We start from the raw sequence: 23,025 nt of genomic DNA on the forward strand, positions 1-23,025 counted from the left end.
GACGACCAATATCATCTAAAATAGTGTAACTACCTTGTCATAAATATTATTTAGCGACGGTATTTATTGTCTCAAAAAGACTAACTACCTCATTGTAATAAATTCTTAACCACAAATGAGTCTAATATCACAAAATAATAAATTTCATTAAATAAATACCAAATTTCTATCGAGAATCTCAATACAAAAACATAATATATATAATTAGAGACCAGAAAACTTATTTAACATCCCATTATATTAATTAGTTTCAATACAAAAACATGATATATATAATAAAGACACCGACTTTCATTTCAAATTTCCAGCTTGCAGCACAGGCCAAAAAATAATCAAAATCCTCGACTTTCAATTCGAACTGTTTCACCTTAATCAAGTAACTCATGCAACAGTAAAACAAAAATTTACTACATTGCTTCACCATATATGATCGACATAAATCACGTAAGTAAATATATCAAATTCAATTTATAAACATAAGTGCAGAGAAAGCTCGAGGAGATGAAGAAATATAATTTCTCCGTTTTTATGTCTTACTTGTGTCCTTTAGATTGCTTAATTATGCTTGCTTGTTGACTTCCTAGGACAAATGTGAGATTAGAATCAGTTCTGACGGGTGTCAAGGTCTAAACAAAGTTTCAGGGGAAGAATCAGTTCTTCTGCAGTTTTTTGGCACCCATGAAATTATTGTATCCTATATTTATATAGATTTGCTCAAATTAGCAAAGTGCCCTAGTAAGAGATCTTCTAAAAAGTAATTTCTTAAAATTTTACTATGCCCATAGATCTACCAGCTGCAGATCCATTATCTAGGCAACTGCCAGCTATCTGGTAAACTCGTGCTTAAAAAATCTGGTAAACTCTGTTGGGGGTGACTTTCTATTTTTGGGCTCAGCAGATGCTAAAGCCATAGCATGATGGCAATAATTGGTTAAGAGAAGAATCACAGTTCTCAGTTATCACATTTGGAAGTGGTGAACTACTCGGCCAAAAGAGTATTAGCTATGAGCATGATTCACTAAGTGATAATAGAAGTTTCTATAAAACTGAAGGTGGTGATAATTGAATGTTTACTGCAGCAATTCAGATTCAGATAAAATGTTAATATGATGATGCAATATTAAATTGAACAAATCAGATTCTGGTCATGAAAACAAATGTCGGATACAGGTTAACATTTTGAGAGTCCTGTTTAGGACCTGACTTAATTTTCACTACCTGACATAAAGTTAAAATATATCTAATTATAACTATGTATCATTCTTTTGTGAAGTTTTATCATAATCCTTCTAAGTTGAGCAAATAAGCAAGAAACAGAAAGTGCGACTGTTAATGATGGAGGCAATGAAATAGGCCAACACAAGACCAACAACATAAAGAACAACGTGCTAGTGAATCGAAATAGGCCACTCACGGCTTCACTAGACTTTTGATTTAGTTTTGAGCAAGAAAAGAGATGAATACAACAACAACAATGCTAGTGAATCGAAATAAGCCACTCACGGCTTCACTAGACTTCAGAGTTAATTTTGAGCAAGAAAATGAACACAACAACAACAATGATAGTGAATTGAAAGAGCCCCACACGGCTTTATTAGACTTCAAAATATACCTTTTTCAATATTTTGAGAGTGTTGCTTGACTTGATCAATAGATGGAGGCAATGAAATATTGGCTTGCATATCCCCTTGCTCAAGAGTCAAGGAATCTTCATTAATATTTCGAATTTCTTGATTAGAAGATTTGGTAGAACTTGAACTTGTGATTTTAGATGGAGTTCGCACATGTTGGTTAGCACAGAGGGTGCTCTTGTTTAAAGATTCCACCTTTTTTCCAGCAATCCCTAAAAGGAGCTCAAAGATCGAAGTCTTTGCTCTAGTCCCTTTCCTATAGCACCTGAAAGCAAAAAACATATATATACAATTAAAGTTCGTCAAGTACATAGTTGATTTGGAATAAACACAAGATACCTGAACAAATACTTATTCACATTCATGAGTGTATTTCTTACCAATGCTTTTCATTCCTTCATTAACGGACATGGTGGAGTATTTATGCCCTTGTCCGCGATCAATCCCCATAGAACCTTGACAAACAAATCATATTGGAAGCAGTTAAATTCAATAGCAACCTAATTTCAATCGGTATATAAAATATCTTAAAGTAGTATTGAAACATTTGTTACATGGACATCGTATTTCATGTTCTTCTCCTATTTTTCGAAAAGCATAATTCAAAAACATTGTTATTGGTGACAAATAACAATCAAAGTGTCATTTGCACATTACTGTTAGATATTGAAACAAAAGCAAAGACAGAAAAATGATAGCAAATGAAATTCGAGATGTATAACAACAACAACATATCCAATAAGAGATAGTAATTACCTCTGGAATGTTTAACTAAAGGCGAAATTTAGGGTTGTCGTAATGGTGAAGCACTGGAGTAAATGAAACCTCTTTCAGTGGCTCATAGACTTTCCGCTACACAGACTTTCCTTTACACGAACCTGTAAGCGAGAAAATATAAGTTAACGTCCCCAGAAACGATGAACCAAAAGCAACTCTAATCATGTTGTTAAAGTGTGTGACTATCTCGTCTAACATCTTAGTAGAAAAAATCATACTTTTATTTACTTTGTTATGTCTGGAAACGTGTTACAATTTATAGTGATTATTCATCTTCAACTAGAATCCACCACACAAGGAAAATCAAAACAAAGATGTTAGGTTAGTCCAATATGATGACGACAACTATATCTCAATAGTTAGCAAATTGGACGAACTGTATAAATCCTCACTGACCATGTTGCTCCACTTAAGCAACACTCAAACAAATATCATCAACACAAGAGATTAGTGCTTCAAATAAGCAAATTTCTGAAGCTCAAGACACACACAAAAAGAATAAACCTTACACTTTTTATCTAGAAAAACTAAAAAACTGCAATTTTAAGCATATGTTTTTCTATCTACGATTGAAAGAACAAATTCAAAACCAATTCAAACAAAAACGTACCTGCAGAGTACAATTAAATTACGCAAGTAACAAGGAAAACACAAATAACGAACCAAGAGATTCTATTACATAAAGAAAAAACTTAAACCTAAATTCTGAGCTACTCTGTACGTATCAGAATCAAAACACCACGAATAGGGTAAAGTTTAACCTAAATTCTCAGCTCAGTCGATCGATCCCTGAGTTAGGGCAAAGTTTTAAATTGAATAGGGTTACCGAAAACAATATACCTGTAAGTTGTGCGTATCCTGGAGAAGATTCTACCGCATCTCCGGCGTGAATTGACGGCGAGGAACGACGGTCGATGAGGGCAATTCGGGGAATTTGAAGATACAGTGGAAGGGTATTGTTTGCGATCAAGATAGTGTGTGTGCGTCGTTGTAATCGATCGAGATCGAGAATCAAGATGGTGTGTATTAGTGAATGAAAAAATTGGAAGATGAGAGTAGTGTGTTTGCTGTGTTCGCGAGAGAGAGTGATCTGATGAAGAGTAGCTATATGTGTTTGTTGTGTACGAGAGAGAGAGAGTGAATAGGAGTAGTGCGTTGTACGAGAGAGGGAGAGTGAAAATATGCTACTGAAAATAATTAGGCGCTAGAGTGAAATTACATATCTTATTTTCCATCTAAGTTTGTGTAATTGGCTAAATATATTTGTAAATCCTTTCTATAATCTGGAGGGAATGACACCAGCAAGAATGCATTGATAGCATGGGAGAGGTTGTGTAGTCCTAAAATTGCAGGTGGCCTTGGCTTTCTTAATCGCACTGATTGGAATAGGCTATTTGTAAACATTTCTGAAATCTCTGTAGTACTTGAAAAAGGTCAGGTTATGAATTTAGTAGATCCATACTTATTACAACAAAGGAAATGACCTATGGAATGCTCAAGGGAATCAAGCTTCCTGGATGGTTAAAAAGATCCTAAATGCAAGGCTAAATCTAGAAGTCTTTTATGCAACTTTACCAAGATGGAGTGGAGGAAAATTATCTGTAACAATTATGGTGCCCCTAGATGTAAGTTCATCTTATTCTGGAGGAGATTGCAAACAAGGGATAGAATAGCCAAGTGGTGCTCTATTCGATGTTTCATGCATATTATGCCAGAGTAGTGATGAGCGTATCGATCACCTGTTCTTTCTGTCTTTTTTCTGTTGTTGTATGTTGTAGAGTGCTCAGGTGGTTGAGGATACAAAGAGGGGTTTTAAGTTGGAAGGATGAGGTAGTGTGGGCTAGTGCACATACAAAGGAAAAATTAGCTCAAGCCAGCTTATATAGACTCTCTAGCTTGTTGTATGTACTACCTCTAACAAGAAAGGAATTTCAGACTCTTTAGACAACAACAAAGGAATGTTAAGGTTATAATTAGATTGATCATTCAGGCTACACATGGCAGAGGGGCTACTGTGATGTATTTAAGAAGAAGGCTAGACAAGTTGAATTTCTACCCCTAGCTTAGCTTGCCAGTTGCTACATTGTTTCCATGTGTAACTTTGATACAATGTTGGGGATGTTCCGCATTGTAACCTTATGGTTATGACACTTGATAAATAAAATCTTTTAGTTATAAAAAAAATAATGTTTAGAGGCTGAGACTTAGGTGAAATTCAGTGATTCTTGGATATTTCATCACCTGCTTACACTTATTTACTTCCTCCGTCTATTTTTATTTGTCTATGTTATTAAAAATAGATGTCCAATAATATTGGTTTAGTTTGAAAAATCAATGGTAATTTACCTATTTGTGTATTAAATATTGTCATTACCCAAAGTATTGAATTTATTATATTCAAAGGGTGATATAGTAAAATTATCCTTAAATTTTTTTATTTTTTAAAAGATATTCCAAATCAATAGTGAACAACTAAAAATGAACGGAGAAAGTAATTAAATATTAAAAGTATAAATAAGAAAATATACATAAAATTCTCTTAATTTCATAATTTGACCAAATAAATTAAGATAATCATTTTTAATAAAGGGACCAAGTAACATAAACTGATAGAATATATCAAATTAGAGGAAACTTGGTTAACGTTTGCTAAACAATGAAAACTATAAATGGCAAATAATGACCTTTTCACACCTTCACACAATCACTTTGCTCACTTTTTCTCTGTCTCCTTTTGCTTTTTGGGTAAGTGTTTCCACGTACTTCTTCATTTCATGATAATTCAATCAATTTTTCATTTTTTGGTAAGTGATATTACAATTATAAGCCAAGCTGGAATCCAATAAGGAGCCTTTTGTTAGAGGGATTAAGTAGGTTATTTCGATTTTAATTTTGGAATTAAATTCAAGGTATGCTTGATTGAGGTTATTACCTAAATCAGGATAAACAATAGTGAGATTATCTAGGATCAAACACATGTAAAACTTCAACTCAAACTTCGTCCAAATCTTATTTTTCAAAAATATTTGAAAATTTATGGACAAACGCTGACTAATTATTGGAAAAGTCATTCTTTTTTATGAACAAAATGTTCATTTCAAAGCCCCAAACTATCATGAACTAATTTAACTCAATAATATACTACAAAATCACTTTGCTACTTTATAAAAGTTGAAAAATAACTTATGACTTCTCGATCACATGATAACAGTTTCACTAGTTACACCAAAACTTCCCTCCCATCCTTTTATTGTATAAAACTTGAAAAATGACTTTCCATAAACATATATGTTTGTTTAATTTAAATCCCCAAATATTACAAACCAACTCAACAATTATTGTACTCACTTTTTACCCTTAGCTTGCTCCTTTTGCTTTGTGTGTGTGGTTTCCAATACTATCTTCATTTCATGATAATTCAATCAATCTTTCTTTCAGGGTCAAAAACACACGTAATGTGTTTCGTTTTTCAAATTTCGTACCTGAACTATTAAGTGTTTGAGTTTTCTATTTAAACTATCACCAACTATTTATCAAAACACATGCACCTAAATATTAATTGTTCATCTTTTTCTCCCTGAAATATCACCAATGGTTAAGGTAGGAAAAGTAATAATTTAGGTATGTTTTTTACCATTAAACTCTTTTTTCTTCATCTAATAAGTGATACAAATGAAGGAGGTCACGACTCACGGGTTCAAGGTAAGAATGCGTACAGACCAATGTGATCCGACCCTTCCCTCGACTTTGCACATTTAGAAGCTTTTGTGCATCGGACTGTCTTTTTGATAAGTGATATTGTGATACTAATACATATGGCCAAGCTGGAATCCAATATACTCTTAGATAAGCTTAAACAAAGACCACTCTCAAGTCAAGAACAAAAAGTAACGAAGGCAAAACGAAGACCTTTAATAACACACACACTACTGCAACTTCCAAGAATAAAATCATCATCTTCTCACTCCTAGCAGCCTGTTGTTCGGAATACACGTTGTTGACACGGTTTACTTTTGTCTATAAACTAACTTGTAACCATCAGCTTTTGGATGCATCAACAGAATTCATACTTTCTTCTTTCCAAAAATAGACACTAAATTTATCTTAAGCTCAGCATATTCTCAAACTTTGATATTATACCAAAAAGCATGTGTGACATCTTTCAAGTGCGGTCAACACCTATAAACTCTCCGGCCAGGAAAAGATGGCGCTGGGCGTTTAAAATTCTGTACACAGCAAGGGCATTGCTGTCTACAGCCAGGAAGATTGTTGCTGATAACAAGAATGAGCTGCTGAGCAACTTTTCGCGCTCTAGATCTTATACAGCAGTTGATATCGAACCAGAATGTTTTTCGAGCATCAGTAAGCCAATCTTGGCAAAACTCGTTCGAGTGAGAGATGTTGAACAGCTTGGTGGGGTGGAAGGCTTGTTGGCTACCCTGAAAGCTGATGCTGAGAAGGGTATTCTAGGTGATGTTAAGGACATTGCTTCCAGGAGGAAACATTTTGGGACCAACACATTCAAGAAGCCATCAATAAATCTTTTGCAAATCCTGTTGAAGAGCCTCAAAGATCCCAACATCATCATTGTACTGCTATATGCTGTCTTGTCCCTTGGTTTTGGCATCAGAAAGCATGGGCTAAAAGGATGTTTAGATGGGGGCTTCATACTAGTTGCTTTGTTTCTTGCCATCAGTGTCTCTGCTTATTGTAACTATTGGCATAAACAGCAACTTTATGAACTTTGCAGGCCAATTGAAAGTGTTTCCATTCTTGTGATTAGAAATGGGAAGGATATGCGTATCTCATCATCAGAAGCGGTTGTTGGAGATGTCATTCGCTTGAAGGCCGGAGATCAAGTCCCTGCTGATGGGATATACATAGGTGACAAATCCTTACAAATTGATGAATCAACCATAACAAGGAAAAATGACCTTGTGGAAGTTAACGGTAGCAGCAACATGTTCTTGCTATCTGGTAGTAAGGTCTTGAGAGGTAGCGGTCGAATGCTTGTCACAGCAGTCGGCATGGATACAGCATTGGCAGAAATCATAAGTCCAACTTGCTTCAATCATGATCATAAATCACTTTTACAGAAGAAACTGCACAAACTGACTTCGCATATAGCAAAGTTTGGTTTGGCAGTCAGTTTCGTGGTTCTCTTAGTGCTGTTGGTCCGTTACTTCACAGGGAAAATGAGGGACAATGGAAGAAAGCTGTTCATTGGAGGTAAGACAAGTATACAAGATGTATGGAAAGCCTTTCTTGGGATTCTAGCAACTCCAGTTGCAATTGCATCTGGGGCCATTCCAGAAGGTTTAACGCTAGCTTGGGCACTAACTATAGCTTACTCAACCAAGAAGATGATAGCCGATCAGGCACTTGTCAGAAGTCTTTCAGCTTGTGAAGCAATGGCTTCCGCTACAGTGATTTGTACGAACAAGGAAGGCGTACTGACTGAAAGCTCTCTGAAGGTCAGCCAGTTTTGGCTAGGCCAAGAGTATATTGGAAAAGGTAATTTCTCCTCATTCGCACCAGAAATTCTTGATCTGCTTCATGAAGGGATAGCTCTGAACACGAACAAGATCCCACCAGGATCTTCATTTGAACACATTGAGGATCAAATTCAAGATGCAATTTCGGCCTGGGGCATCAAAGGCAAGAATATGGATGTACAACAACTGAGAAACAGCCGTACTGTTGTCCACGCTGAAAGCTTCAATTCTCAATTCCAAGGGCGTGTTTTGATAAGGAGGAATGCTGACAGCACAATCCATATGCACCACAAAGGAACTCCAGAGGCAGTACTGGCCATGTGTTCACGTTACTACGAGGAGACAGGGGATGTCAAAGATATAAATGATGATGTTAGACCAGCTTTGCTGGGAGCAATTACAAGGATGAAAATGGATGGTTTGCACTGTGTTGGTTTTGCATATAGAAGCGTGACAGCTGAACATCAGATTGATCAAGAAGGGCATTTCCATCCCAAGCTCAAAGAAGATGATTCGATCTTATTAGCATTTGTCGGTCTGAAAGCTCCGTGTAGAGAACAAGCAAGGAAAGCTGTGATGGACTGCCAAGATGCTGGGGTGAGCATCAAAGTCATTACGAAGGATGATATCCATGTAGCTCGTGCATCAGCTATTGAATGTGGTTTAATTGATCCTAATCATGACATATCCACTGGAGAAGTCATTGAAGGAACAACATTCCAAGAATATGCTGAAGATGAAAGATTAGAGAAAGTTGAAACTATTCGTGTGATCGCAAGAGCCTCAACACTGGATAAGCTTCTGATGGTACGATGCTTGCAAAAGAAAGGTCATGTTGTTGCAGTTACTGGAGATAAAGTGGGAGATGCAGAAGCACTTAGAGAAGCCAATGTGGGGCTTTCACTGGGTAATCAAGGAACCGACACAGAAAGGGACAGCTCGGATATTGTCATCATGGATGATAACTTTGCTTCCATAGCTAGAGTTTTGAGTTGGGGAAGAACCACATACAACAATGTTCAGATATTCACCCAATACCAACTAACAGCAACTATTGCTTCTTTGGTGATAGATTGTGTGACAGCAATTAAAGCTAGCGAGCCCGAGTACATCAACATCGTCACAGTAATTTCAGCAGGCAACGTTCCCTGTGCAACGATTCAGGTACTTTGGGTAAAGCTGATGGTAGGCACATTATCAGCTGTGGCTCTCACCATCAACAAGCCTGGAACAAAGCTCATGCAACAACCACCAATCGACCAGAATGAGCCATTTATAACCAATATCATGTGGAAAAACATAGCGGGCCAAGCGCTGTACATGATCTCAGTGTTGCTGACCATCCAATTCACAGGTGAATCAGGATACCAATTAAGTGCCAAAGAAAAGGACACCATGATCTTCAACATCTTTGTGCTGTGCCAACTATTCAACATATTCAACCTGCGAAAGTATGAAGGGGGTCTCCTCAGAGAGCTAAAATCAAAGAGGTTGTTTTGGGGGATAGTGGTAATGGTAGTTGTTATCCAGGTTGCAATGGTAGAAGTGCTGAAGAAGTTTGCATCTACAGAGAGGTTGAATTGGCAGCAGTGGAAAGTGTGTATCGGAATAGCTACTTTGTCATGGCTAGTTAGTTGGATCATAAAATGCATACCTGTTCCAAAGAAGCCTTTGTTTAGTTGTAGGAACAGCCAGAACTTTAGTTATTCAAGATTTGGATCAAGTGTTAGTTTGTAGCAAGTTTGCCTTACCGATTCCTAGCGTATCTGCTTGTACATTCTATAACACTTGCATCTGCTTGTATTTGTATAATGTTTATTATTGGATGTTTCTTTTTTGTACTCGTGCTGTTCTATCTCTACATTTCATCTCATGCGAAAAGTTACTCCTTTCTACAAAATACCCATCATACAAAATCCAAATAATTTTTTCCTCCATCCAATCTGATTACTACTCGCTGCATCTCCCATTAGACGAAAAATTTCAACTGCTATAGCCACTGAGCCTTTTATCCAAACTGCATAATGATCCTTATATCATTCAAAGGACAAAAAGGCACAGCCAAAGTAGTAAAGCTCAGCTAACTTCCTGTATAATACATCAAAAGGAGATGTGTGTGTGCACAATCACACCAGTAAAATTATGTTTACACACGGGGCGGACCTAGAGCACAAGTAATTCACAGTAATTTTGATTCAGATCATGTATATGGATGTGTGTGGTAAAAATTTTTCTATTTCCTCATGTTTGGTTGGTCAAAGGAAAACAAGTTCTTTAAATATTAGGAAAATGATTTGTCAAATGGAAGTAGGAAAAACATGTTCCATAAGTGATATTTCAAGTTCATTGCCTCCTTCCACCCACCCAACACTCCCAAACCCCACCCGACCCCTGCCACCCCTGAACCCTCACTTCTTACCCCCTCCCACATGCATAGTATTTTACTACGTTACATATAAATGATCTTGGGATAACATTTTTTTTTTGCTTAGTTGTCAAACACGAGAAAATAAGAAAGTTCTAAGATACAACATTCTCCTTCATAACAAACACACCCTTTGTGTAAAACAATTTGCTAAAAATTCAAATTCTTTTTTGTGGATATGTGTATAGACGAGTTCTACACACACATTTAAAGAAAAAAAAAAAACTCTTAATTGACATTGACCTGTTTCAAACCACTTAACAGCTTGATACTACTTGCTGGAGCAGCTAAGATATAAGTTTGCAATTAGTTTGAAAACTGACCATTAAAGAAAGTCATTTGAAATATCAGAAACTGTTTCTACACTATTACAACATGCCCAATGAAATACCACAAGTTGGAACTATGCATAGTAAAGCTTTGTGAATGTAAGTAATACTCACTGAAAGACAAGGAGAAGAGGAAAGTGTTCAGAGCAACCACACACAACTATAAGTTAAAACTAAAGTTAAATTTTGATTTTCCACCTGGTGTCTGATATCCACATTAAAGCTCGATTAAAATCACTCACTTACACGTGAAATCATTTTCTAAAAATAATTATGCTCTTTTTCTGCTTTAAAATGACCTTGCTCTCTTTCATCCACAAATAGTCAATTCTCCTCTTCCGTTCGATCTGATATTCGCATTGACATCTGATAAAATTCACTTACTTACACACGTAAATTCATTTTAAAAAACAGTCATGCTCTTTTACTGCGCAGGATCAGTTCATCCTAACTACAGGGGGGGCTCCTTTGTAACAAAGAGCTATAATGGTATATCAGATATCAGGCATAGTAGCTAAAGGCCTTATTCAAATTAGTGAAGTTCTCCATCAAATATATTCATCTTTTTAAAAATAAAATCATAGGTGAAAAAAGAATCTTTGCAAAATAATATTATAGGTGGAGGAGGAATCTTGCAATGTTAAAGAGGATAATTTCATGATGGATATTACTATAGATGAATTTGCATTTTTTCTTCTGAGTGAAAGAAATTGAAATGTCTTCTTAGTGAAAGAAATTGCAATGTCCTGAGCCGGGGTCTATCGGAAACAACCTCTCTACTTCATCTGAGGAGTATTATTGACAGCGTACACTTTACCCTCCCTAGACCCCGCTTTGTGGGAATACATTGGGCATGATGTTGTTGCTGTTGTAGTGAAAGAAATTGAAATCTGGTACACAGTTCAGTTTTTTTGAACCAATGCAAAGATATAACACCAGAAAACCTGAAATTCATATTTCATGACAACAAACCTATGATACAAACTCCACACAGATGAGTCGACAAAGTTAAGGTGTGCCATGTTTGGCACGAATAATTTACAAGATGGAGACACTTTTTCTCACACAACAATACCAGCGTCTCCCTATTATTATTTTGTCCTTCAATAGGAATGTGTACCAAACCGGAGCTACATAAATTTATAAGGTTTCTCCCAAACACACTGTGATACACCCTTGATAATGATGGTAACTTCATACCACGACAGGTTCGGGAACTCTGCCATTTTCAGCTGGAGTCAAACTATCATAGTAGTCCACCAAGACCTTCCAACCACCAGGGCACATAAAACCATCTGGAGGACTCTCTTTGTTCTTTGCAAGTGTTCGCATCTGGAAAAGCCAAAAATTAGTTGTGCCTTAAATTGAATACCGCGTATAGCTTAGTAATTTTCATTTGGGGGATTAAAAACATATATAGTAGTGATTTTAAGTTATGTAGCTTATTTGTAGTGATTTTAAGTTATGTAGCTTATTTCCTACATCATTCAACTCAAACTTTAACTACTTGGGAGTCGCTGTCAAATGTACGGGGGAAGCTAGCACATACTCGGGGTTCGAACCCCCTTCGACAAAAATTATACTATTTATACATAATAAAAATTATTTTTTATGTATATATAGTAGATGTAGAACCCCCTTCGGCTAGTTTGTGTGTGCACTTCTAAACCCCCTTAATGAAAATCTTGGTTCCGCCACTGCAAATGTACTGTCTTCTACACTTCTATCTGTAGCGTGGAAATGGAGGACTTTCTATTTTCTACGGCAGTATGATGCATATGTGCAGTGGTGGGGGGTTAAGGAAGAACAGAGACGGTCAATGAAGAGAAGATACCTTAGTGCCTGATATGAAGAGAAAATCTTGAGGTCTAGAGGGATCAAAGAACGCCATTTTGTTCTGAGTTTTATCATATGCAGCCACCTGCACGAGAATCCAATGTTCACATTGTGGTAAGAAAAACGAGATAATATATAATGCACTTCACAAATGAGTCATTGCCGCCATACCTTGAAAGGCAAGATATTCAGCCGCTCCAGCCCAGGAGCCATACTGAGTACCTTCTTTCCATGATCTGCATCATACAGATCTCTCTTCTCCAACGGATGGCCCATACCAGCTGGATCACGGCCCACAATATAAAAGTTAGCACCTGCATTGATGCGTGCCTTTGCATGCCATTGGACCTCTGTTGGACCGGCATAGTGCATTGGAGATGGGAATATAGAAACCACAGTAGTCTCTGGGTCAAGAACCCCATCTTCAAGTACCTGAGGAAAGTTCATTGTACAAAACTTTTAAGAAGCGGCACTATACTACACCATGAAACATAATAACGATACAACAACAACTACTACACCTCAATCCCAAATTAGTAAGGGTCAGCTTCAAATTAGAAGTAACTTAAACAAGAACAAATGTTTTTGTGCAGCTAGGACTTGGAACAAAATGGGCGGGTTGGGTGTTAAAAGAGTCTTCTTTTATAGCAACAGGAGTTTGAAGAGAAAAATTAGAATATTTTTTTTAAAATAGAAACAGTGAAAAACTTGAAACATCTGAATGTTCAAGAGCACAAACCATCTCATGTTGCTTCATTCGCCACTGAAGTGGAACATCATCTGCCTTAGTGTGGCCTCCGAGTGGATGAAGCAAAAGAACAGGATTCTTGTATCCCATTTCAAGAAGTCGACGACGTGTGTCAGTCATCAATAACGCGTGGCCATTATGCACTGGATTTCTGAGTTGAAAAGCAAACACTGCATCTGCATTGCGCCTCGTAAATTCATCTCGAAGTTCAGCAGGGGAAAGACGGAACCTGTCAAGACCATCATGATACTTGATTGGTTCTATAACTTCCAAATCACCACCAATTAGCCAGTTTCCAGCATGAGTTATTGCTTCCTCTGCATAAGGTAGGCCTGGGGCTGTGGTTCCCCAAGTTCTGGCTATCCGTTCTTCTTTATTATGCTTGTAGATCTCAATACTGAAATTAAGAAATGAAGAAAGAGGACATTATAAGTACGCATCTTGGATTTGCAAGCAGATAACAAGCACAATAATAGTTGATTCAGAGAAGGGTAAGGTAAATCAATTTGCTAAACGCGGGAGGATCTCCATGAAATCAATGACTAAGATACAATTCAAAAATGTAAAAATGAAAAATGTTATCACTGAGGACGCCACAGAGAAGGGAAATCTCTGGAACACTTACATATTGATGACAGTACATCAATAAAGAAGAACCTGGGTCTACGACGAGTAAATCCTTGCAAATAGAGAAATTTTAAAAAGATGAAGAGTAATCGAGTGACGCCTTGCTTTACTACCAAAGAATGATCGACATGGTAATTTTTAGAATAGCAGTTGGAGACCAACCAAAACCATCACAAACCAATCACCCTAAGTTCCCTTTATGAACAATTTCCCAAGTTTACTTAAATGATTAGAAAGGTAATTGTTCATTTTAATATATTGCCGCTCAATGTTCATTTAACAACTTGACGTTTAACTGAGATCATCTAGGAACTACACAATGTGATGCCATTTTCGTTGAGGTAATCTGACAGATGAACCTGGTCGTCTTTTTAATGACTACAAAAAGTTTCTTCACAACAATGGTTGACCCAAAATAATACAAGCGTACTTTTTCTCCTATGAAAGTAGTCCTGCATGGTACGAGCATATTTTTTTCTTCTAAGCAAGTAGGCATGCACATGTGCTAGGGGTTATTGATGCATATATGAGCGTGTCATTTACGAGTAGAGGTGTGTGTTCAAATAAGGATCACTTTACCCAATGAATCAGGGGGACCATAATGATGCCTAATATCCTATCCAAGAACCGTGTATGGTAACAACACCAGTCCTTATCATCTAAATAGTGAAAAGATGGACAAATAAAATGAACCAGGCATGGTAGGAAGTCAGGTGTGATTCTCTAGTAAAGCATGGGGAGCAAATATGAAAAAATTCCTTCCAAATAAAACAAAACAGAGATTTGGTAGCAATACGATAAAAAATAAAGGACATGTAGAATCATCAGATATCGTCTTGCACCCATCATATGTATGTATGCAAAAAGCAAAATATTCTAACAACCGCAAATGCTTCCACAGTACCAACAACTCAACAGGATCCTCACATAACACAAGTGACATCAAGAGTAATAGCCTATTTACCTCAGGTACCTTTGTTTCAAATACTTAAGTGATAATAATGATCCACATATGTTAACTGCCATCTACAAGCATCATAACACTCATACAACAAGATTCCACCTTATGAATTAGGATAATAAGTTCCAAGTTTGATTTTTTAAGATTCACTTATCCAAGCATATAACCAAAAAGACTCCACATTTCGTTACATCTTAAGTGCCAAGGTTATACAGCTAATCCTTGTGATTGAGAATAAACGTTCAAAAAGAATGCATCTTTTCATTTTCGGCAACTCTTTAACTCCAACTTTCTACCTCATATATTTAAGACCATTACTTCAAGACCACACATAATTTTCAAAAGATTCTTTTTTCTTTTCAAACTCTGTGTCAAGTCAAAGTTCTATTTACTTATTAAATAGACATTTTTAGTCTGTTTCAAAAAAAATTATATTTCTCTTTTTGGAAATTCATTAATTCCAACCTATCGCGTGACATGATACTTTGGCACACATGTCTATACAAATCAGACAAACAAATTAAAATAGAGGAGTACCTATTAATCTGCAGACTAATTAACATGGAAAAACCAACTCACAATCGATATACGTAAACAAAAAAGATTCCCAAAATGACCTTACTCGTTGAGAATGGCAATAGGTTTGTCCTTATCATCAACAAGTGCAACACTGGTGGAATCACCAATATTATTCTTACACAAATCATCAATAGCCAGCACAATCGGCACCGACATGTTGACGATTGATCCATCATCAACTAGTCGGAGCGAATTGAAATGAAGAGTTTGGAGGAACTCGGATTCTCTCATGAATCCTTTCAATGGGCTCGCCCAGCCTTCGCTGAGCACGTGAACCCACTGTATGTCAATTTTCGACAGCTTGATCTGTGGAAGAGACGTCGCTTGTCTCTTCCTCAAATCTCTTTGTGGCGCCTCGACTACCAGGTCAACCAGCTTACCGCCGTCGGGCTCGATCAGCCCGCATCGGATTCGGGCCGGGCCTGTGGTAAGCCGTCCAGGCCCGGCCCGAAAATGGACGAGTGGGGATTTGGGTAAAGAGGGAGAGGGGGTCGGGGTTTTGAGAAAAAGAGAAGCCATTGTTGCCATTTTGGAGATGTGTTGAGATGCTCTTTGGCTTCTTTCTTCTTTTTTTCTCTTTGAGGTGTTTTGGAAAAAAAAAAAAAGTTGGGTATTTTATGGAGTTAGTTTTTGGAAGGGAAAAAAATATTGGGAGGGAGAAAGAGAAGGTTGGTGGGGTTTTAGGGAATTAAATAAGTGAGGAATTTTTGGATTGTTGTGTGTTTTATAAATTTAATGGAAGGTGATGTGGAAAATGACTTGGAAATTTTGGTAGGATTTGTTGTTATGTGTAGGGACTTGATTTAGAGATATATATTTGGGGGGATGAACTTGGACATAGTTGCGTTGGATTAATGTGATCAAATTGTCCTTATTATCAACAAATTTATTTTACTATTTATCCTGATTTGATTTGCCTAATAAAGGATTTACATCTTCGTTATGGTTAATGAGTTATTGAACAGATTTATTTGATGCAAATTTTAAATATAGCAACAACGATTGATTATTGGGTACATAAGCAATATTTTAGGGAAATAATTTTGGTTGGAAGAATATTTTGGGGATGAACTTGGACACAATTATGTCTTGGACTAATGTGATTACGTTGTTCTTGATTATGGACAAATTTATTTTAGTTAATTATGTTTAATGTCTTAATTTGGAATGATACAAATTCTGCATAGTTAGTGAGTTATGGCGTAGGAACGGTTTTATTTGGTACATACCTGAAAAATAATGACTGTTGACTTTTTTAAATTCCAAAAACAAATGAAAAAACATAAAATATGATTGGCAGACTCTTGGGTCATCCGAATTCATATCTGATAAAAGCGATGGCTTATAAGTGGAGTTCATAAAAAATGCAAAGAAAGGTCTATGGTAAAGTTGTTCTCTCTTTTTATCTCTACTTAGTGTTAATAACAAAATCAAATAAAAATATTATTAATTCCGATGGTGAGGACCCACGAAAAAATCCACTTATTCATAGGTTAGAGAGAATGGGGCACGAATTTGTGACAAGTAATTCTATAGGTATGCTAACATTTTATGGCAGTCTAACTAACTAACATGCAAGTGTCGTAGGATCTTAAAGTACAAAATAAAAAAGGTCAAAGATGTACATATGCTATCATATGATTTTTTTTGTCATGAATTTCTATTTTCCCTGTTATCTTTTGATACATAGTGATTTGTTTGCCAAAGAGAAGTTCCATAGTATAATTTAGCATTTTTCTTGTGATACATGATGGATCTCTTTTAATAGATGCATAATGATTAGGCAGTTAACTCTTTAACTTATTTTCTATGTTTGTGAAGGTCAAGATTATGTCCCCCTCCATTCTACTTTAGATATATATATAATAATAATATATGGTAGGAATTCATCAAAGTTCCTTGTATTCAGAAGTGAACATTGTTTGTTCTTTGAAATAATAAAAACTTTATTAATTTGTAAATATCAAATAAATTAAGCATAATTCCTGCTCCCTCAGTAATTAAACATAATACACCTTTGTTGAAACGGAGTTAGAGCTTGAAACTTAAAAGAATGAAAAAATATACAATGTTGCTGCCACAGCTGGGCCACCTGCCTATTTTTAATGTGAGTTTGCAAGGATTGGCTATATATTAATTTTCTTAATTTTTTAGTATAATTATAGGCTCTATGGAGAGCTACTGAATTCACATTGTAGTTCCACTTCTGAACTTTCATGTTGTATCATTATTTGTTCTCCAAATTCAAATGTCATTAATTTTGACGAGAATTTTAACATATTTTTAATTATATTAACAAAGAAGTATTGCAACTTATGATATACTTCATACAATCATCGAATATTTTAATTTTAATTTTAGAATATTAAATTAATCTTATTTAAAACTTTATCAAATTGATTCTCGAAAAACAAAAAATGATCCATATTTTGAGAGAATATTTAAAAAAAAAATCTTAGTGTGAATAGTAAACGACCCTTAAGATGTTAGTTGGGGCAAGTTGATTATTTAGATTTTGTTGGCTAATGCTCTATCTTAATGATAATCGTGAATGGATTACTAAAGTAATTTTATCCAAAACAGCCATAAGGACGAAGACAACTATATCATCATTTTCAATAAGGAATAACTATTCATGTAAATTATAAAAATGATCTCTTATGTTTAAGAGTAGATATTTTGCTATTTTTTTCTTCTTTTTCCTAGAATTTGATGTTGGTTTTCTATGTATAATTTCTGTTAATTTTTGGTCCACCTTTAGCAGGAACTCCAACTATATTTTGTAATTTTTGTTATTTTTTTCTCTTTTTCCTAGAATTTGATGTTGATTTTGTTACTTTTTTATGTATAGTTTCTGTTATTTTTGTTCCATCTTTTGAATTAGTTTCTAGAATCTGATGGAATTTTCTGGTGTTTTTGATTTATTTTTTATCGAATTTTGACATGTTTAATATTTGATGGAGATCAAAAGCATAAAACTTTTGGCATACTTAAAGGATCAAAATTATTCAAAGTATATTTTAGGGTCTATTTTGAATCTACTCCTAAACATAAAGGGATAATTTTAGATAATTTTTCTCTATAATGAAGTATGGTCTTCTTTAATCAATTATTACTTTTAAAGACTTGAGAAAGATTTCATGCAAGTGGAAGTTTTGTCCTTACCTTGTCTTTAAATTATTGCTACGCACTTCGTGACTTTCAAGTTTCAACGAATCCTCTTTTTATATTGAATTCAAAATTGCACAAATAAATAATATAGTACTTTACTGTTTATACAGGAAAGTGACATAAAGTGACAAAACCCTCTTATTATTCAGCACATACACTTAATTTTATCCAAATGAACCTTGTTCAATATTACAGCAAGATTCAAATGTGGTCCTAATTAATAGTATTATGAAAGACAAACTTTTATTAGTCAATAGGTAATACACTTGTCTTGTAAAATAATATGTAACAATGATCAAAACATTAAGACAACACTAGAGTAAAATTATATTATTATAATTCAACTAGCCAACCAAGGTGGTCAATGGTCATCAAGGCTAATTTTTTTTCCTTGGGGGGGGGGGGGGTTTGGGGTCCGATATTTTAATTGGAGCCCTAATTCGAATAATGGGCAACGACCCTGCATGACCCATTCTAAAAGTAGTACTCCCAATATATAACTTTCTTAATATCCAAAACTCGAACTCAAAGTCTCTTAATAAGAATGGAACAGTTTGATCACCGCACCACAACCCACGTGTTGGTGTCATCAGGACTAATCAATCATACATAGTTTTAAGGCCAAATGGTTCGATGGACCCTTGTACTATCTCGATTTTGTAAGTTGGACACTTATACTTATATGTTTGTCATCTGGACCCCTAAACCCACTAAAAAATAATATTTCAAACCCTTTGACCGTTGACTTTGCCTATGTGGTATTAAATGGCTAACTAGGATAAGGAGAGTGATACACTCGCTTGGGGTGCGAGTGGAGGTCAATTTTATATTAAAATAATTAAAAAAAATAAAAATAATTTTTTTAAAAAATAAACCCTTTTTTTCCCTTCATCTTTTTTAATTTAAAATATTTTTAAAATTTAAAAATAATAAATTTAAAAAATAAAAAGCCCCCCTCCCCAAGTACCCTACCCGTCTATCCCACCCCACCCTTCACCCTCATTCAGCCCCCTTCCCCAGCCCCCTCCCCCAGCCCCCTCCCCACGCCCAGCCACCACCTCACCCCACCCCTCACCCCCCGTCCATCCCCCTCCCCCTCCCCCTCCCCCTCCTCTGTCCAGCCACCCCCACCCCACCCCTTCACCCCTGTCCCTCCGTCCAGCCATGGCTCTCATGGTCATCGCCGTTAACGCCCCCACCCCCACAGCCCCAAGGATCCCTCTTCGTCTTCTTTGTCTTCATCATCATATATCCCTTGTCTTTGTTGAGGTTGATATTGTTGTTGTTGTTCATTGTAAAAAAATAAAAATATTGTTGTTCCCTAAAGAGGGTCTTTGCTGGTTGATATTGTTGTTGTTGTTCATTGTCAAAAAAAGTCTTTGTTGTGGTTGACATTGTTGTTGTTCATTGTAAAAAAAAAAAAAAATGTTGTTGATCTTTGCTGTGGTTGATATTGTTGTTGTTCATTATAAAAAAAAAATTGTTGTTGTTGATCTTTGTTGTTGTTGATATTGATGTTTTTCATTGTAAAAAAAATAAAATATTGTTGTTGGTCTTTGTTGTGGTTGATATTGTTGTTGTTGTTCATTGTAAAAAGAAAAAAACTGTTTTTGTTGGTCTTTGCTGTGGTTGATATTGTTATCGATCATTGTAAAAATAAATTGTTGTTGTTGGCCTTTGTTGTGGTTGATATTGTTGTCGTTCATTGTAAAAAAAAAATAAAAAATTGTTGTTGTTGGTCTTTGTTGGTTGATATTGTTATTGTTGTTCATGGTAAAAAATAAAATAAAAATTTATATATCCCTGAAGAGGGTTGGTTGATATTGTTGTTGTTGTTCATTGTCAAAAAAAAAAAAAAAAAACTATCGTTGTTTTACTTTTAAATTTTTTTTTTATTCATTTTCTCAATTTAAATTTTTTATTTTGTTTAGGATTAATTTGTAATTTTTACAAATTGTTAAAGATATTTAAAAAAATTATTATGTTTGTGTATGTGAATTTATAGTTAAAATTTTAATTAATTGAAGAGAAATTTCAATTATTTAGAATAAATTTGATGTTTAATTAAATTTATTGTGTTTGTGTATTAGAATTTATAGTTAAAAATTTAAATTTATAGTTGAAAATTTAAATTAAAAATTTATTGTGTTTGTGTATTAGAATTTCTACAATTTAAATTAAAAATCGTCTTTTCACTATTTACTTAAATTATTATTTAATTTTATTAATAATATTAACTATAATATTGAATCCTAAAATATATATGAAAAAAAAAAATTAAGAGTCCTAAAATATAATATATGGTAACGAACGTAAAAAGAATTAGAAAATAAATCAACTATACTCCTAAGACTTAGGAACCAATGCACACTTACCTATGGCTTTTATTTTTATTTTTTAAAATAAGACAATGAATTTTATTTTGTATTAAATAAAAAGTAAAGCAAAAATTTAAAAGAACTATAAATGATAATAGTTTCTTATTTTTGAAATTCTTATTCTTTTATAGTTGATAGTTATATTTTTTTAAAATAAAATAATATATTAAATTCTTTAACCACTTGAAACTTCTGGTGATAAAATATATATATGCTTATAATAAAATATATGTTTTAAACTTTTATTAAAAATCTTCATATTAGATAAAATCATCTAATTTTAAATATTTAAAAATTACACGTGCGATTAAACTAGTATATTAAAAAAATATAAACTCACTTTTACTTTGCTTTGATTTGTCAATAATCTCTAAAGTACTAATGTATTCACCTATTGATTATTGATCGAAAATCTCTTCGATCAACTGAAATATCAAATAGAAGAACACTAAGAACTTTATAAAATGAAGAGGATTTTTATGGGTCAGTTGAAGTTACGGGTACCAAATAGACGGCTTGTATTGAATTTAGACGGATCAAAATGGGCTTTAATGAATTATGAGTTAATGACTCGTTCGAAAAGTTATTTGAACTAAAATGTGTTAGACTAACATGAGCTAAATAACGAATCATAAACAACACGTTTGATTTTTACTAGGTTTTAATTTATTTACATTTTCTTTTAGATAGTAAATTTTTAAGGACATGGTAAAAAAATTCACTCGTATAAGTTTTAGATTAAAATTAAATGATTTTTGAATGTATTTTGATAAGATTTCTCATCAATCAATTTGATTTACATTTCTTCAACCTTTAGATGAGTTAAAATAGGCATATTAAAATAGGTAGCACTAATAAATGAACTAGTCAAGCGACTATTGTCACACTCCTTTTTTAACTGAAAAGGTTTGATTTTAAGTTTGAAAGAGGTTTCATTTATTCAAAGTGACTAAAGATGAAACTTTATTTTGAAAAGAATTTTTTTACAATTAAACTCAAAATCGCCACTTGACATAAATCTGGTGTGTCAAGTCACCTTTAGAAATCCCTTTTCGAAATGATTTTTGAATCTTTTAAACCGATCCGCGAATAGAGATTCCAGTTAAGGAATTTTGTTGACCGAGGAAAAGGTGTTAGGCAGCCTTCGATCCCGTGGTTCGACCACGGTCACTCCGTGAACTATATCGGCTAGTATGACGCTATGAAGTGAATAAACCAACAAAACACATAAAACAAACAATCCAAACAAAATTTCAAAATAAAATAATGTCCAATCCGAATTATACAATCCAAAAAATAAAAAAATGCAAAATGTAAGCCCTATTCTAAACTAGTCCTAGACTAAGCTCCACCTGAGGTTTCGGTCCTTGATCACGCATTGTCTTTGAATACAACTCCCTTGGTGCATTTCCCTAATAAAACAATACAGATAACCTCGGGACATTCCTCGGCCAAATGAGTACAATTGATCCAAATGTGATAAACCAAAACCATTCAACAAACATTTCAAACATTCCACAACATATAATCCTTAGACTTGCCTACCCACAACCTAAGGTTTGCCTATCAATTTCGACTTATCTTGATACTATCGCATTCAACAACATCAATGTTTATGCCAAATTAAACAACCATCAATGAATCAAAATAATCAATATTCATCTTTATCAATTTTTCAATTTCCACCCCCAATTTCATTCTCAATCAATGATTAAGTAATTTCAATATAGGATCAACCAATCAAGCCACGACAACAATTATATAAGTTCAAACACATTATCAAATTATATCATTAACTCAACATGAATCACGCAAATTATGACATCAACACACAACTTTTATTATATCAAATTGTGCTATTGAAAATGGAACCGAACACGAAGATCACGACTTGAATCTCAAATAACGGATCCCAAATCAACACTTCGACCCAACCTCTATTTTTTTTTAAACTCAATTATTTTCGATGTGATTTGGCGTTGGGATCGACTGATCGTTGCTGTTTTCGACGGAAAAAAGTCAAATTTTGGTTGGTTTTCGATGAATTTCAGGGCGGGTTTGAGCTGGC

The 23,025-nt window shown here is 34.7% G+C and overlaps 2 protein-coding genes and 1 long non-coding RNA gene across 5 annotated transcripts in view; 1 reads left to right on the forward strand and 2 right to left on the reverse strand.

The window, feature by feature from the left end:
* The window catches only part of LOC107864672, a 25,601-nt gene extending 20,992 nt beyond the window's left edge, over positions 1 to 4,609 (reverse strand). Inside the window, exons 1-5 of one of the 3 annotated variants that reach the window (XR_001672693.2) lie at positions 3,249 to 4,422; positions 2,388 to 2,509; positions 2,012 to 2,086; positions 1,613 to 1,896; positions 17 to 694 (exon numbers count right to left, since the gene is read on the reverse strand). This is a non-coding gene — a long non-coding RNA (uncharacterized LOC107864672). Of the gene's footprint in view, positions 1 to 16; positions 695 to 1,294; positions 1,897 to 2,011; positions 2,087 to 2,387; positions 2,510 to 3,248 lie in introns of those variants that run through there. The other 2 variants (XR_007053457.1, XR_007053456.1) reach the window with 2 other exon arrangements.
* Positions 4,610 to 6,556: 1,947 nt separating this feature from the next.
* On the forward strand, positions 6,557 to 9,640 carry LOC107865779 (putative calcium-transporting ATPase 13, plasma membrane-type). The gene has a single exon (XM_016711965.2). The coding sequence runs from the start codon at positions 6,557 to 6,559 to the stop codon at positions 9,638 to 9,640; it is 3,084 nt and encodes a 1,027-aa protein (XP_016567451.2).
* Positions 9,641 to 11,587: 1,947 nt separating this feature from the next.
* LOC107864673 (ATP sulfurylase 1, chloroplastic) lies at positions 11,588 to 16,304 on the reverse strand. The gene is made up of 5 exons (XM_047409155.1): positions 15,452 to 16,304; positions 13,233 to 13,638; positions 12,665 to 12,925; positions 12,492 to 12,578; positions 11,588 to 11,989 (listed from the first exon to the last, which is right to left on the reverse strand). The coding sequence occupies exons 1-5, from the start codon at positions 15,934 to 15,936 to the stop codon at positions 11,852 to 11,854; spliced, it is 1,377 nt and encodes a 458-aa protein (XP_047265111.1). The 5' UTR covers positions 15,937 to 16,304; the 3' UTR covers positions 11,588 to 11,851.
* Between the last annotated feature and the right edge of the window lie 6,721 nt (positions 16,305 to 23,025).

Source organism: Capsicum annuum, chromosome 3 (genome assembly GCF_002878395.1).
Source record: "Capsicum annuum cultivar UCD-10X-F1 chromosome 3, UCD10Xv1.1, whole genome shotgun sequence".
Classification (NCBI taxonomy): Eukaryota; Viridiplantae; Streptophyta; class Magnoliopsida; order Solanales; family Solanaceae; genus Capsicum; species Capsicum annuum.